Source organism: Drosophila gunungcola, unplaced genomic scaffold (genome assembly GCF_025200985.1).
Source record: "Drosophila gunungcola strain Sukarami unplaced genomic scaffold, Dgunungcola_SK_2 000001F, whole genome shotgun sequence".
In the NCBI taxonomy this organism is placed as follows: domain Eukaryota; kingdom Metazoa; phylum Arthropoda; class Insecta; order Diptera; family Drosophilidae; genus Drosophila; species Drosophila gunungcola.
This window is the reverse complement of record NW_026453197.1, coordinates 15,805,207-15,821,166: the sequence shown is the minus strand read 5'-3', so window position 1 is coordinate 15,821,166 and position 15,960 is coordinate 15,805,207. Positions and strand designations below refer to the sequence as shown.

The window sequence follows — 15,960 nt, the reverse complement described above, 5'->3', positions numbered from 1 at the left end:
TCTGCAATTTACGCGCCCCTGTTTGAGCCTTTTGTTAACGTGCGGAAATAAAACAGAAACTCAAGGAAAATGGAAAATGAAAAGAAATTGCTTCAAAACTCACCTTTGGGGCCAGTGCCACCTCTTTGAACGGTAGATTTTCACTTTTCTCTCTCGGAATCATGCATGCACATATATTACTTCTTAGGTGTTGGCCCTAAAACAAATTGCATAGACATTTGTTATTTCGGCTAAAGCGGCTTTCAGCTTGTTCTATTGGTATTTATTTCTTTACCCCCATATACATATTAATATCTGTACCTATCTTTGAATATATGTATGTTAGGTACTTTTTGTGCAATACAATCATACTTTGCAAAGAAAATAGAAGAAGAAATAGCAAAAGGAAATTGCATTTTTATAACCGCTCTACGTTTCCTTTCGGATTCCTTAAGTCCAATATATACCTGTTGTTTATTTATTACCTTTTTCTCACCGACTGACTGACTGTGTGTCTTTTATATGTGCGATTTTCTTCGTTTCGGTTTCTTGGCTTTGTCTCTTGCATCTTTTTTGGCCTTTTACTTTTTGTCCTTTTTTTGGGGGCTTTAACTTACTTTTAACGATCTTACCGTCCCATGTGGGCCACGTGCTAAGGTAAAATTTATAATGTGAATTCTGGTATTTAAAGACAAATTTTATGGCTTTTTAGTTGACAGTCGAGAGCCGACAGCATTATTCAAGTGCCCACAAAGGTAGGCAACCATTTTTTATGGCACTTAATGGGTTTTTTAAGTTTTCTTTTTAAAATTATTAAAACAATACCTTTTAAAATTACCTTTAAGAAAAAACATATTTACTAATTAAAATTTGTATTCTTTATTTTTAGGTAATTTTTCTGGTGCTGTTCAAATATTACAGGTTACAGGTAAAGTAAATTGCATACTTACTGTCTAGGGAAGGTTTGAAAATATGAATTAAAAAATAGAAAATGTATACGAGTACAGCAAAGCGTTGCTCATAAATCTTTAATTCGCCTTTCATTAAATATTTAAAGCTAAACGATTACAGTTTAAAATCTTATATTGCAAAAAAAAACTTGTTTGGTTAGGTCAGGCAAAGTAAGTCAGCCAAACTGTCATAGCTGGTTGACCGATGACCAAAAGCTATTCATTAAGAGACATCATAATCAAGTCGGCAACGACCAACTGCTGAAAAGGTCGGGTTAAAGATCAACTGCGTTGGCTATCTATCATGCCGCGCATATATAAAACGGATATAATTTATTAATTGCTCACACCATCGCACAGCAGAGGCCACATAAGAAGAAGCGAAATCTGCGCACAATTAAATCGATATAAAGAGTTGCACAGCAAACATCATGGCCGCCTGACCAAGCCCACAAAATATTTCATGCGTTGTCGAACGAAATGAATGCATAAATAATTGATTTAATATTCGTGTTGACTACAAATGAAGCGCTTATATGAATGGATAAAGGAAGATGAGTGCGCTTCATTGGCCAGAACAGGAGCTTATAATATATGCAAATCTCGCATTATCACCACGAAACAAACAAATGAATGCTTTCTAAAAAACCGAAATAAAAGCAGAATAAATAATAAGACACATGCCTAACATTTAAGTAGTTGAATTTGAATTAAAAGTCGAATGACATTTAATTTCTTTTAGTGTATCAAATAGACTAAACTGAAAATGAATTATACTGGGGAAAACGCATATTGCAAATTTTTGACATCGTTTTGATTAGCTTAGCTTTATTTTTTTAGCTTGTTCTATTTAATTTTTTTTTTATATACAATTATACATAAAAAAAAAATAAATATATTTTTTGTCATTTAAAATTTTGTTACAATCTTGTTTCTTTTTTGTTAATTAATAAAATTGTAACTCCTTATACATAACATATAAAACCAAACCCAAATTTTTTTTTTAAGTGATTCATTTATTCCAGCACCTTTAAAAAGAGATTCATGAGGAACAATATTTAAAATTTAAAATCAATACATAAGAAGAAAACACGATCGTCGTTTTAAACAAACGATAAAATTTGTCAAATTTCCGTCACAAAATGAGTTAAGAAAAATCATCACGCGCCAGTGCAGTGTAGTAAGAACTTAAAACTTCAAAGATTATGAAGTTTGATCTTTCTTCTTGTTTGAGTTGGTGCCGTCATTGAAGGGCTGCACTTCCCCGGAGGCCCAAATGCAGTAGACAATCGCCGTGATGAAAAGCACGGCAAAGGCCACCCAAAAGACAATACGCCACTCCATCATGGTGGCATTCGGTGTCATGACACCCACCAGATATGGTGATATCACTCCAGTGATCGCACCTATTCCGTTGGTGATGGCCATCAGGGTGCCAGCGTAGTTGGGGCTCAAGTCCAGGGGCGTTAATTTCATTCCGGCGTAGTAGGTGCCCATCAGACCCATGCAAATCGTAAACAGGGCCACGACCAATATGCGATTACAGCCGGCATATGAGGCTCCAACCATAAATATAGCCGGTCCAAAGGCAGCCAATCCTGTCATGATTTTTCTCGTGTTCGTGGTGCTCATAAAGTTTCGTTTGATCATCTGATCGGCCACACAGCCACTCAGCAGCGACATTATCCACATGGTCACGTATGGCAATGAGGAGTACAGACCGTTGGCCTTGATCGAGAATCGCAGCACATCGGACATGTATTTGGGCAGATAGGAGACCATGATATAGAAGCCCCAATCGTGTCCGATCTGGGCACTGATCAGAGCCCACATGGGTATGCTTGTTAAAATGGCCAACCAGGGCGTCCTCGGTTGGTTCATGTCCTTTGGTGGTATTTCCTGCTTCAAAAACTCACGTTCATTTGGTTTGATAAACGGATGCTTATAGGGATAGCTGTAGCAAAGCAGCGTGAAGACAGTAAACCAGACTAGGGCTATGATCCCAAAGATGTAGAAGACCCACGGCCAGTCCATTGAGTCAAGTATCAAGCCGGATAGGAGGTTACCAGCAATGCTACCCACCTGACCACCGCCCAGAACCAGGGCGCCCAGCATTCCTCGCTCTGTTGCCGGCACCCATGAAGCCAGTAGTACACTAAGAGCTGGAAAAGTGGTCCCTTCGCCAAGTCCCATTAGCACACGCAGAACGATCAAGGCATCGGCACCGCCGTAAACGATACACACCGGTGTGATTAATGTAAATGCGGCAGTGAGAAATATTCCAATGCTCAGTGTCCACTTTCCGCCGAACTTGTCCGCCAAAATGCCACCGGGCAGGTGGGTTACGATGTAACCAATGTAGAAAGAGGCCAGGATCAGGCCCTGCTTCTCCTCAGACCATTCGTAGTCGCCACCCTCGCGGCTTACTGGAGCCGCATCATCTTCATCCACCTCACAGATCGCATCGGTGTGTGCACCGCTGCCTGTATAGTTTTTCTTGACCACCAGCACTGTGATGGCCTGCGAAAGACACACTCGCATGGTGTAGGCATTAAAGATGGCAAAGAATCCCATGATGGCTAGTATCCAGCGTTGTGGTATAACAAAGAACTTGGACAGCATTATACCCCATTGCGGTTGCTCCTTCACATCATCCATCTTTGTAGTTTTTGTTTTTTCTACTACTAAAATTTAGATTACTAAAAATTAGATTAGGTATTTTAAATTGGCAGTACAATCAGAGCAATACAATTCAAAACTGAGTAAAATTATTTCACAAAAAAGTTTAACGAAAAAAAGACATAACCCCAAACTATGGTTGCCTATATTTTAAACAATTTAGCTTGAAAAAAGTGCCAACAAGAAATGTTAGGTATTAAAAAAAAAAATTTTAAACAAGTCGTTTCAAAGAAAAGATTTTTATTTATTTAGTATCCTCATTTATACTTTATGCTGCCTTTAGTTTATGGTAAAGATAGTTTAATCTTTTTGGTGTATAAATAAAGCTATGAAGAAATTAAATTAATAATAATATAATATTTATATCCTCACTTATATGCTGTTCTTTGTTTATGTTAAAAACACATTTATAATAAAAACTTTCGTTATTTCTTCAGGTGTATAATTTTTGATTTTATTTGCAGAGCTATTATATTTTTTTCAACTTTTCTTTGGCATTTCTAAAGCACTTAGCTCAGCACTTCAACCACATATGCAGAAAAGTTGTGCCCTCGGAATAACCCACTTCCTGTTTCCATGTGCCCGTTCTCGCCATCTGTGTATTTTTTTTTTTTATTTTTGTTTGCCCGACTACTTGGCCCTACAAAACAGTCCCAAGATGTCCCTAACAATTACATTTCCCTCACAATTTATGTATGTTTTGCAACCTTTTTCTTCAGCCTCGCCTTCGCCTGCGTCTTTGGCGTCATCTATTGTTTTGAATGTGAGTGAGTCAGTCACATGTGTGGCTGTTGAGCAGCAGGATGAGAATGGGATGTTGGTGGGTTTTGACAACCGCAGGCGCAGGTCCTTGCGGTGGCCCAACCGTGGAAAGGCTTCCATTTTCATCATCATAAAGTCTGTTGAAAGGAAATCGATATGGGCAACTTAATCATGAAATGAAGTCGCCGTCAAGTTGTCTTTCATTTTCAATTCCATTCTCTGCACCTCATACGCCATTTGCTCCATCGCAACACTCCTCCCAGGCCAACTACTTTCGGAAGACTTGTTTACCTACACAGAGTGCGAAGAGGGCCAAAAACTTTTACCTACGCTCAGTTCATTTCAGTTCAGTTTAGTTCGCTTCGGTTCTGTTCGTCGCTGTGGTTCATTTTGCTTTGCTTCGGTTTTGGCTTGACTGGGATTGTTTTGTTTGTTTGTTTTCATGTCTAAGTTAGCTTACTTTTGTGAAAAAGTTTTCCCTGCTATCCGCTATGGCTTATGCTTTCAATCACCGCTTCGCTCCGCTCCAACGATATATCCTCCTGCGCACCCCTCCATCTCTCCACACTGTTACTAACATTTTTTGTTCATTTCCGTTTCGACTTCCTTTGTAGCTTCGTCAGGTCTTATCCGTTCCAGTCCAGAAATGCAGGTCAGGTCAGTTCAGTGCAGTATTATATCAACTTTTCTCTTTTGCCCTCGTTTCGGGGTCAAACTCCTGTTTGTTGCCCTAAAGGAGCTAACAATAATTGCTCATTTTTGGGATTTTTGGTTTTACCCTTAAAATTGAAATATGTTATATATTTAATTCAAAAAGTTGGAATTATATGCAATTCATTACACATTTTGGGCATCAGATAATAATATATAATAACTATCTACTATCTACTATAATAACTATCTAGTTATTAAAGTTAGAGCTTAATAAATTGTATTCTTAAAAAGTTTACAAAATAAATTCAAATATATATTTCCTTTAAAATTTTAGCCATCTTTCTATTTAAAACATACTCTGCTTTACATTTCAATGACCCATGTCATTTGCAAGCAGTTTTTGTTTGTTTTCATTTTAAACTGAAAAAGTTACAAATCCTTACTGATTTTGTTTTTAAATAATCCTAAAAATCAAAAATAAAACTTAGCTCAGCAGTAGATGTGGGGTTGTTAAGTTAAAATGTCAATAGCCTTGGCGGCGTTGTCATTCCTGTATTTTATACCATATATATTGCGAGCAATACATTGACTCACTTTTCGGCGGGTTAAGCCCTAACGAAAAAAAAGAATCCTTTAATTATTCCGCACATGCCACGCCTTCCACTACTCCTCACCTTCTCAGCCCACTTACCACCCACTTACTACCCACTTACTACCCACTTACCACCCACTGACTGGCCAGTGACTGACGTTGAGCAAGGTTCGCGATAAAAAAATATATGACAGTCAAAGGCCATGGCAGGAGAAATATTTTATGAAGCGCATACATTGTTCATGTTATTTAAAGTTCATTAAAAAAATACGTCAGTCACAAGAAATGCAGGAAATGATGGAAATTAAGTTAAAATAAAGCAAGAACATTAACTTTAGATTAATGTTTTTGTCCGTAGTTATTGACGTCAAAACCACAAAAACTAAGTCCTTTTTTTAGTAAATAAATTATTGTAAACTTGCAACAAGAAAAGCTATTACTTATTTTGTATACAGTGAACAAAAAAATAAAAAAGGCTTGGGAAACACGATACAAAAACATTACAATTTAATTTAGATTTTTATAAACTAAAACTTTAAACTTCTCTAAACTTTTCTGTTTGATATTGCATAATAATAAAGCTAAAGTTGACTTAAGTTTTAACTGAACACTCGTATACATTTTGCTTTCGTTATGCCTTACCCAACGTTTGACAACATCACTGCTCACCATATATTAAGTGCATAAATGAAACTTTTTCTTTATGTTTATTATGTGTATATATATCCATCCATTTGCCTCGCTCGACAGTATTTTAAACTTTATTCATGCCTTTCCATGTCACTGCTCTGTCAGTATATGTTGTTTGTTTCAAAAGAAAATAAATAAAAATACAAGAATGGGGGAAATTATTATTTTTTTGTTTTGGATATTTTCCTTTTGCTCACAATTTTTGCTGCTAAGCGAATGTCTCTCAATTTTGTTGTTGTTGTTATTTTGCTCGTGTGTCCTCATATTTTAACAACCAGAATATTTTCACCAGTTCTATCGGCGGAACCTTGCTGTTTCCTTTCGTCCTTGGCCTGTGGAAATTCTTCAGTTTTGTGATTGAAAGGCATTTTGGTTGGCTTAGTTTGGGTTGGCATGGTTGCTGGGAGGCTTGTAATGCGTATGCTCAACAATTCCGGTGCATGTCACATTGTTGCTCGATGTGCCTGCAACATAGTTGAGCAAAGCTTTTTGTTCCCTTCCACTCTGCTGATAAGTGTTGCAATGTGCAACTATTAAATAGTTTCGCAGCTGCCATTTCCAAGTTTCTTGGCCCATGGCCCAATCTTGAGGAACTTCTTGGGCCACTTAGATGGAAAACTTAAAGGCAAAAAAAACTGGGCTTGAAGTCGAGGTCAAATTTTAATTTATCCCAGCTTACCAGTGATATTGTTGGGAACCGGATTATGTATAAAAGGAATAATTTATCTTCTTAATCCAAACTAATTTTCTCTGTAAAGTTTTAAAGTTAACTAGACAGCCTCTTTAAGACCATAATCTTGAATTTTTAAATTTGTAGGATACCAGAACAGTTAATGATTTGCAATAACGATTGAACGAAAGGAAAATATTCAACTATTTTAGAGCATCTAGGTGGACCGGAATTTATTTCAAAGTAATTTGATTCGTTTGTGTAATGATAAATATCAATTATTATTTAGAAATGAAATGTAATTACTTGAACGTCGATTTCTCCCTCATTTGTCAGCCTGACAGCCATCTCTTCAGCCCTCTGGTCTGCCATTTTACTTAAACTAACAAACATCCATAATTGTTTGTTTGTGTTTGCCTACGTCTCAAGTAGATTTGGGTGCACTCAATGGATTTAGTTGGTAACTGAAATGATTGCTGCCCGGATTGTGTGTGTTTCTCTGTAGCGGTTTTCAAGCTCATTACAAGTTTGGTGTATAAACAGCAATGTCGGCTTTTGTGGGCTAGGTATAGGTATTCATTTCAGTTCAACCAGCTCGTTATAATGAAATGGTTTTCAACCGTTATTTTGCTATAGACTTCAATTGAAAATGCTTTGCTTTGTCCTTATATAAAAGATAGCAACATACCACTTATTTAGTTTCTTATACTAGTAATTTGTCATTGAGGGAAAAATAATGGTAAGGAGAGAAGGAATTACTTGAAAATATAATTGCCAGAGATATTTCAAACACTATCTGAGCCTGAATTTTTAAATTTTAGTCTAAAAATAACCGAATCAATAGTTTAATTAAGTGAAATACAGCATCGTCCGTTCAACGAGAACTGGTGAAGCAATTAATGGGGGCGAGTTCCTGGTTTTCCCAATAGTCATATCCGCAGAAGTCCGGTTGGCCCTTTTATTCTGAGCTTCGCGCACCCAAATTACTGACACATCAGTTGGTATTGTCTTTCGCCATTGTCTACGGAAATAGCGCAGCGGGAAAATCAAACTAATCAGTTGAATGATTGGCGTCGACAGCCGATGAACAATGGCCACGTCCGATGTCCTCTCGACATCCTGCGAATGAATGTTGTCGCCCGCTTCAGGAAACTTTGCTACCTTTTTCCGCATTTAACGAGATTTTCTCTTCTCTGCCATTCCCATCGTATGGAAATTGTTCGATCGTTGGCTGCTGTTCAAGGGGCGTGGCATAGCTCAAATTACTTTATAGCTTGCTTCATTTAGTTTATAAAGCGCAGGGCTTTCTTTTTTTGTTTCCACCATACCTCATCCACTGGCATTTTTTTAATTTGCCGTAATTTTAACCTGCCTGGGACATCCATTATATGGCTATCTTCCTCGGTCTTCATTCACTCTCCTTGGGCGCCAAAGTGGATTAGCTTTGTGCTGTGAGTGGCGAAGCGCTACTTAAAGTTAATTTGTTATGCAAAAATTACCCCAGTGCTTCGGCCTATTAATGGTAGCTTTTGTGGCTATACTTTAGTGGGGAGAATTCGCCTTAAGTGAATGCGGGTCGAGATTGCAGATTATGGTTTCAAAGTTGTTGTTGATTATGGTAAATATTTGAAGTGAAAGTATTTGCCCAAGACTTAGGGGTATAATCTGTAATGAGAACAAATTAAGCTCTCTGAGATTTTCCGCGATGCATATTTATAATATAATATATAAACAGATTTTTAAGTGGTAAAATACTACCTATAAGGAGGTTCTCAGATAATATTATTGTATTTGTTTTTGAATATATTTTTAAATGATTGAGATCTAAAAACAAGGTTTTCTTAAATGTGTAAAATATTATGATATATTCATTTTTCACATGGCAGTGGCCAGATTTATTAATCCCTATCGCATTAGTATGGGCAAACAAAATCGTTAATTTGCATTAAGAGTTTCGCCCGTAAGCTACTTTGCCTTGACTGAAATATTTTCTGTGCATACGTGCTAAATTACGCAGTGCTTAGCTTTCTGCTGGCCCAATTTCCATTTCTTTTCACTTACCTAATGAGAAGCTTTCAGGGCTAAAGAGGGAGGAAAGAAAAAAGTTCTTTGATAGACGACTATACTGAAGCATCCACAACTCAGCTGCTTTAACCGCAGCTAACACAAAACCGCCCGTACACACAAACACACTTGGGTGCTAATGCCATTTTGACGTTGCCTCTTCGGTTTTTACGCGCTCTTGTTTTGGAACGCCCAAATGTAGACTACACTTTAGTTGTTTCACCGCAGAACAGGGCACGCCCATAATCCATAAGTTAAGCTCAACGGTTTGGGTATGGGCTTGGGTTTGTGTTTGTGTGGCGGTCGCCGGCTGTCGGTTGCCCAGATCCTGCGCTATCCCCTCCGCCGCCCCCAAACTCTTCCGCATTGCCCAGTTTGCGGTTTTGGTTCAGCCAAAACATATACAAAATCTCCCCCAAAAAACAAACCCAAATCACTCGCCTACTAGAAACCCAACTAAAGGGTCAAAGTTGCTTTAAACGTTTCCACGGACAGCAGCTAACGAGGCGGACAGCAGAAAAAAAAGAAAAGGAGGCGTATGCTTTGTTAGCAATTTATGATTATTTTTACTCGCTTTTTGTTCTTTTTTTTATCCGCTATCTACTGACCCGCATTTTCGGACGCACTCCCAAAAAGGCCCCAATACAAAATGGGTGTTGGGGATCAGTCCAAATATTTTCATCATATGAGAAATTCTGATGTCTAACAATGATGATAATGTGCTAATTTAAAGGCCATCAGCCGGCACATTAAAGATTTTTACTGGTAATGATTTCTATTAAAAAATTGCTGTATGAGGTCTTATTAACTATTTAAACCATTGTTTCAATATTAATTTAATACCTTCTTAATTTAACTTAAGTATAACTTCTTTATTTTCTGTTTATATTTTCCTGTTTATCTTTTGGTTGTAAAACTTAAAAAGCTAATCCATTTATAGGCTTAACACTTAAATAAATTAAAATTAAAAGCTGACATATATTTTGAACACTTAAATAATTGCAGAACGTCAATAGAAATGTCTCCTGCTCTTGATTGTGCTAAATAATTTTCTGATTGCAAGCTTAAGAAAAGCCTTGGGCAAAAATTCGTATAATATTGATTACAGATGTGTATGTGCTTGGCATTCCTCTGCATTTTCCCGCTGTCAAGTTGGTAAAATCATATTAAATGTTAAAATTGCTGGCAACTAGGATAACGACTAGGCTCCAACTGACTTGTGGAAATCTTTGCCTTATCTCATGTTGATATCGAAAATCCGAAATTCTCATGTTAATTGGAATTCGAGTAAACACTTGCATCCTTGTCCATGTCCTCCTGCTGTGGCTGTTGACGTTACACATTTTATTCTTGTCTCTTATTTATTTTTGTTTCATGTAAGACAAAGTGTAATCAAATCCATTCAAAATTAAATGCAATGTCGCCTGCTATTCTTCTTCCTATTTTCCTGCTGGCAGGAAGCGTAGTATACAAAAATTTTACTAAACAAATTTTTTTTTATATAGAGCCATAATTTAACTTGTCGTTATATTGCTATGAAAACTGTTCTGCTGTTGACATAATAACATATTTTATGTCTGACTTATTCCCTTCGTTTTCCATTCAACACCCTATCTAGATCTGGCTCATGCAAACGCAGTCCTTTTGACTGGTTACTTTTCAGCCAACCGTTTCAGAGATAATGTTTTTTATACTCCTTCATATTTCGGTCAATAAGAATTCCGCATTGTCAGCATTCCTTAGCCTATCTGCGTTCCGGCCCATTGTAAACAAACTGTTAAAAAGCCAACAAGATACGCAAAAGTCAGCCCGCGATTGCAGGAAAGTATGTGGGCGCACAAATTTTTCATTCATTCTTTGACATTAAATCCAAGTACAAATATGGCGTGGGGTATTTATAAATGTGATGGAAGTAATAAAATCAGTTTTTGTAATTTTTGAAACTAAGAACTATAGTCTATCTTATTTTTTGTTCATAGTTACATTATTTTTATTGGCAATACAGTAAATAAATACAAAAATCTTCGTAGCTTAAAATATGTTCCAGGCAGATTGTGGTTGGAGTTAATAAAGTTCACAGGAAGATTAGTAAAACTAAGTGCAAATCATTTAAAAAAAGGTATTAATATTTCTCAAACTTTACTTAATAAGTATTAGTAGGGTAACGTGTTGTCTGACCCAGTTCAAAACCTTACAAAGTCTTGGGCCATCGCACGTCTCCAAAAAGTCGTTGTTCATCTGATGGATTTTTGTTGCTGGCGTTTCTTTTTCGAAAGTTGACTGGCTTTGGTTTTTAAGTTTGCACACAAAGTTGGCCTGTGTATTGGGTAGCAAGTGAAATTACTTGAAATGCATTACATGGAAAACTTTTTCACCATCATGTTGTTCTTGTTACTGCCATTTTTGGTGTAGCCTTTAAGGCGCTTTTCCAAGGACTTGGCCAACTATTGGCCCGCTCTGTTGTCCTCGGTCGTCTTAGTTGGCTGCCAAGTTATAGCCCACACTCCCATTTGCAGCCCAACTCCCTTTTTGTTCAGTCTAGGGGATTATTGGCTGGTTTATGCATCAGCCCTTCCCGGAACGGACTGACAGTTTGGCTTTGGGCGCTATCTATCGATATGCATGCCCATGGCCTAAACTATCCAGTGGTCAAATTTGTCCTTAGACTTCTCACAAAGTTTAACATGCCGAATTTAATATGGTAATTATTTTCTTGCCCAAGTAGAGTAAGAGCAAATCATTGAAAACTATCAACTTTGGCACAATTTATAATTGCCTGGCTTTTAAAATGCATGAAATTTACCATTACCATGGCTAAGGTTTTTTTTTTGATAACATTTTCTTTTTAGTAGTGCGCCCATGTTTCACATTGATAAGTCTGATTACAGCCCTAAATCTGTTTACATCAAAATGTAGATCCATGGAAATTCTCTAATGTTCCTCTACCATTGTCCTTAGTTCGTAGCCTTTGTTTTGGTACAAAGGACCTGAGTCCAGGTGGTTGGGTGTAAGACAGCTTTGACGTTGTAATTGCTGTTATTACAGCTGTTTGCATGTTTGTACTCGTTGGGCTCTGAAGTTGCTACAGTTTGTTTGTTGCCTTTAAGCTAAAGACTTAATGCGCTTTACTGGGCCAACAAAGTACAGCTTGCATTTACCTTTGCGGAAACATAATCTGAAACTCAGCCAAACAAAAAATATGTAAGAGAAAATTTTTGTGAAACAAAATTTGCAATACCTAAAGGATAAAAAAAATATAAACACATGCATGCGAGTACTTTTAAGGTCATTCCTTTGTTGCATTTACCAATACATTTACTTTAAATTAGAAAATGCATTTTATTTGTTTACAAGGAAAAACAATTTTGTGTTCTCTGTACAGTATAATGCGCTTTAACTAATTTTTAAGACAACTAAAATTAAGAAAACAATCCTTGTTGGCTTGTTATCTAAACTACAAATCTATTTAAACCGATATGCGAAGAGCTAAACTTAATTTGTTGTTCTTTGAAAAATTTTATCAAGCTTAAATGCTCTTTTAAGATGTTTTAAACTGTGCAAGTGAAGCGATTAAAACATTTCCAGTTGACCAATCCACCCGAAGACGTGTTGTTCAGGGACCGCATAATGCGCGTTCTGAGACCTTACCTCCACTTTTTTTCAAACTTCTTTAAAGTTCCATCATTAGATTTTTTTTTATTTTGTTGCAATTTTTCTACCTAATGGGGTGCATGTCATGGTCTTGGCTGACATCTTCGTCTTCGTCCCAAAACCAAAAAAAATGTCTAACAAAACTTTTCTTGCAACTTGGGAGTTTTGGGTGGGGACCGCAGAAATGTCGGCCTTGGTGCTTTGAAACACGAAAATAAAGCATAAAGAAACTGCCAGAAACGTTGTCAAATAAAATCCTGGAAAACTGCAATAAATCACGTAGCACTGCAATCATTATATCAGTGTAAAGCACTCAAAAAAGTAAGCACAAAAAATGTCTATATTCATTTATCAGATTGAAATATAAAGACCTTGCACTAGACTGCAAAAAATATATTTAATTGGCATAATGTTGGCCACATATGCCCTCATACCTTACACTTGTAAATAGAAATAACTTAAAATTTAAAACAATTATATTGTTGATTGTAACTATAGAATTAATAGCAAATACGCTTTTTTGCTCGTAAAATGCATAAAATATTATAATACCAAAATAAGTCGACGAGCATGTCCCCCAACTGCTTTTTGCTCCTGCCAAAACTTGGCAGTTGTATATTTTTCATTTACGTTTAACTGTGGGCAATTTACTTGAATTGAAGCTGTGCCAGCACATGAGAGGCAGACGTTAAATCTGAAACAATAAATAAATACTAAATTGACATGCTAAAACATACAAATGTATATTGATTACATTTTGATTTGAATAAATATTTTGAGAATTGATTGTAAATAACTAATTGAGAATTAAATTATTTCTTACAAGAAAAAAAGTAATTTCAGGTAAAGTGTCAGATTTTAAATATTTACGTGTAGGGTACGTTTAGTATTTTCAATGCATAATGAATGTGGTTTCTTAAAACATTTGGACTTCAACTATTCAGATTTCGTCATACATTGACAACCATCATTCATCAATTACAGCCTGAAAACTGAGCTGGAATCGCAAATGCAAACCAATTTCACTAAATTAGGCTTTCCATTTTCCACTCACACACAGGAAAAATCTTCTTAAGCCTATCAATCAAAAACTTGCAAATAAAGCCTAAAAACGCTGAGCAAAACTATTGGATTTTAAGCTCGAGAGCCATTTAAGCACCCACATTGCAACAAAATTGAATCATCATTTTGCAAACGCATCGCCTAGTTGTGTGGGTCACGCTGTTTAAAAATGAATAACTCCTACTGGGATTTAGCTCGGACTGTCACGGGGTTTTCGTAGTCATCTCCCGATGGACTTTTATCTTCATCTCCAGTGACGCGCATTAAATTCTCGTTTGTCCTGGCACTGGCGACATGGATCGATGAGGCGATGGAGAATTTGGGTTAATGGAATATAAGTGAGACAAACAAAAATCGCTCTTCTTCTCGTCCGATTTTCGTCAATGCGATTAAAGTTAGCTTGCCGTCTAGCTATTATCTTTAGCTGCAACCAGTTTTTCCGTAATATCTTTGTATTGGGTTTCGCTTTTAGTGGCAAACTTGCCAAATGTATCTGAGAAAATCAAGGCAGAAAAGCAAAGAAAAAAAGCATTGAAAAGAAAAGTTTTTTTTTCTGTGCTTGGAAAAGTTGGGCACAGCCAGTCACCGGCATTTGTTGTTGTTTACTTCATGTTTATGCTGGCCTTTTCGTTGGTCAAGCGCATTTTGCCATATTCAATTTTCCGCAAACACACCCCCCTTTCCCTAAAAACTAATAGTGAAAGTAGTTACCAGCTGGTTTTTCTTCTACCACATTTTTTTTTTTTCTTTTTCTATTTATTTGTGCCAGTTGTGCAGCAGCTGAGAAGCTGAGATAGAGGGGATCGATGGGAAATAAAATGAGTTGGCCGGAAAAACCAGAAAGCAACAGGCGAAATGTAAGTCAAGGTGTCACTGATTGGGATAAAAAAATATACATTTTGAATTGATGTTAAGTTGCTAAGGCAAATAAATAAAAAGGCCCTTACCAATAAAACTTTTAACAAGGGAATCGTCTTAATAATTTCAGATTTTATATTGTTTGTGCTTTATTCTAATTAAAACGACAGATTTGTCTATTCAATTTAATGCAATCTATGTACAAAAATCTATTAATTTAAAGAGACAAAGGTATAGTCCTTTGCTTATTTCATGCATTTAAAATACAAGATACAATGGTTTAATTGCTGTTTAAATGTCAATGTACTCAATATCATGGCAACCCACATCTTATTTCTCTTTAGATTCGTTAAATCTATTGATGCCACCTTTCGCTTATTTTCCAAGCAATGCTCTTTCCCTCGGGTTTTTAGCTTTGTTTAATCAGTTACTAAGAGGGCTTTCCGCATTGTTGAACCATAGGGACTCAAGCTGGGTAAACCTTTGTACCGTTTTGTGGGTCAACTACTAAAATGACCCCTTTGGCCAAGGGATCTCTTATATTTTTTTCTGGTCGTTCCCCTCTGCAGGACGTTCCCTTTATTCTGGCTTGATTCATCATGTCGTTTGCACAAAAAGAACGTAAAAAAATCGTTGTTTAATGTTTGCTTGAACATTCAGTTTAATTACCCAACCCCTGCCCCTATATAATGCTCGTCGTTATTAGAACCTTTGCCATTTATTTCGTGTTGAGAATTTTTTCTGATACTCTCTGGTTCTGTGTAATTTTTGCCGACAGCCGTTTTGAAGTTGAACCCGCATCCTGCCGCGGCTCCCTTTTATGATGCTTATTATTTTATATTATTTTGCTTTGGCATGTTTTTAATTAATTTGATAAGGAATGGACACTGACCCAACTAGGTATGTCTTTTTTATTTAATAAACATTTTTTTTGTATCCAAAACCAAACATATAAAGCTATGTAAGTTTTAGTTTTTAATGCTTACAAAACCCAATGTTCTTTTTTTAAATGTTCCATTTTAAAATGGTATGTATTTCTAAAAAAAATAGCCCATACAATGAATTGTTAATTTATAAAATAGTCAAAAAATATGCCAAAAATTGCCTTTTTTTTTTTATGTGACCTCAGCATTCCTTGAGCTCCTCACTCTTGTTAGCACACACTCCATTAGGTAAGCAGACGGGCTACGCTTTTATCCCAAACTGCCAGACGAAAATACCCTCTTAAGTAATGCAACTATGCGTGCAACTGTGTGCGTTGCAAGTGCATTAAAAATGTTGTGCAAGTTTAATCTGGGAAAAGGGGAATGCGAATAGGAAAGGAGAGAAAAATGCCTTGCGGACCCCAA

General features: G+C 36.5%; 2 protein-coding genes across 7 annotated transcripts in view; one reads left to right on the top strand and one right to left on the bottom strand.

The window, feature by feature from the left end:
- Positions 1–15,960, top strand: part of LOC128262126 (disintegrin and metalloproteinase domain-containing protein 10) — an 87,101-nt gene that overhangs the window by 40,275 nt on the left and 30,866 nt on the right. The gene's annotated exons all lie outside the window — the stretch shown is intronic.
- Positions 1,932–3,689, bottom strand: LOC128262137 (sialin). Its single transcript, XM_052996229.1, has one exon. The coding sequence runs from the start codon at positions 3,585–3,587 to the stop codon at positions 2,133–2,135; it is 1,455 nt and encodes a 484-aa protein (XP_052852189.1). The 5' UTR covers positions 3,588–3,689; the 3' UTR covers positions 1,932–2,132.

What these genes read in the sequence shown, in the direction of transcription:
- LOC128262137 (XM_052996229.1), bottom strand. Translation starts at nt 3,587, where the DNA reads ATGGATGATGTGAAGGAGCAACCGCAATGGGGTATAATGCTGTCCAAG.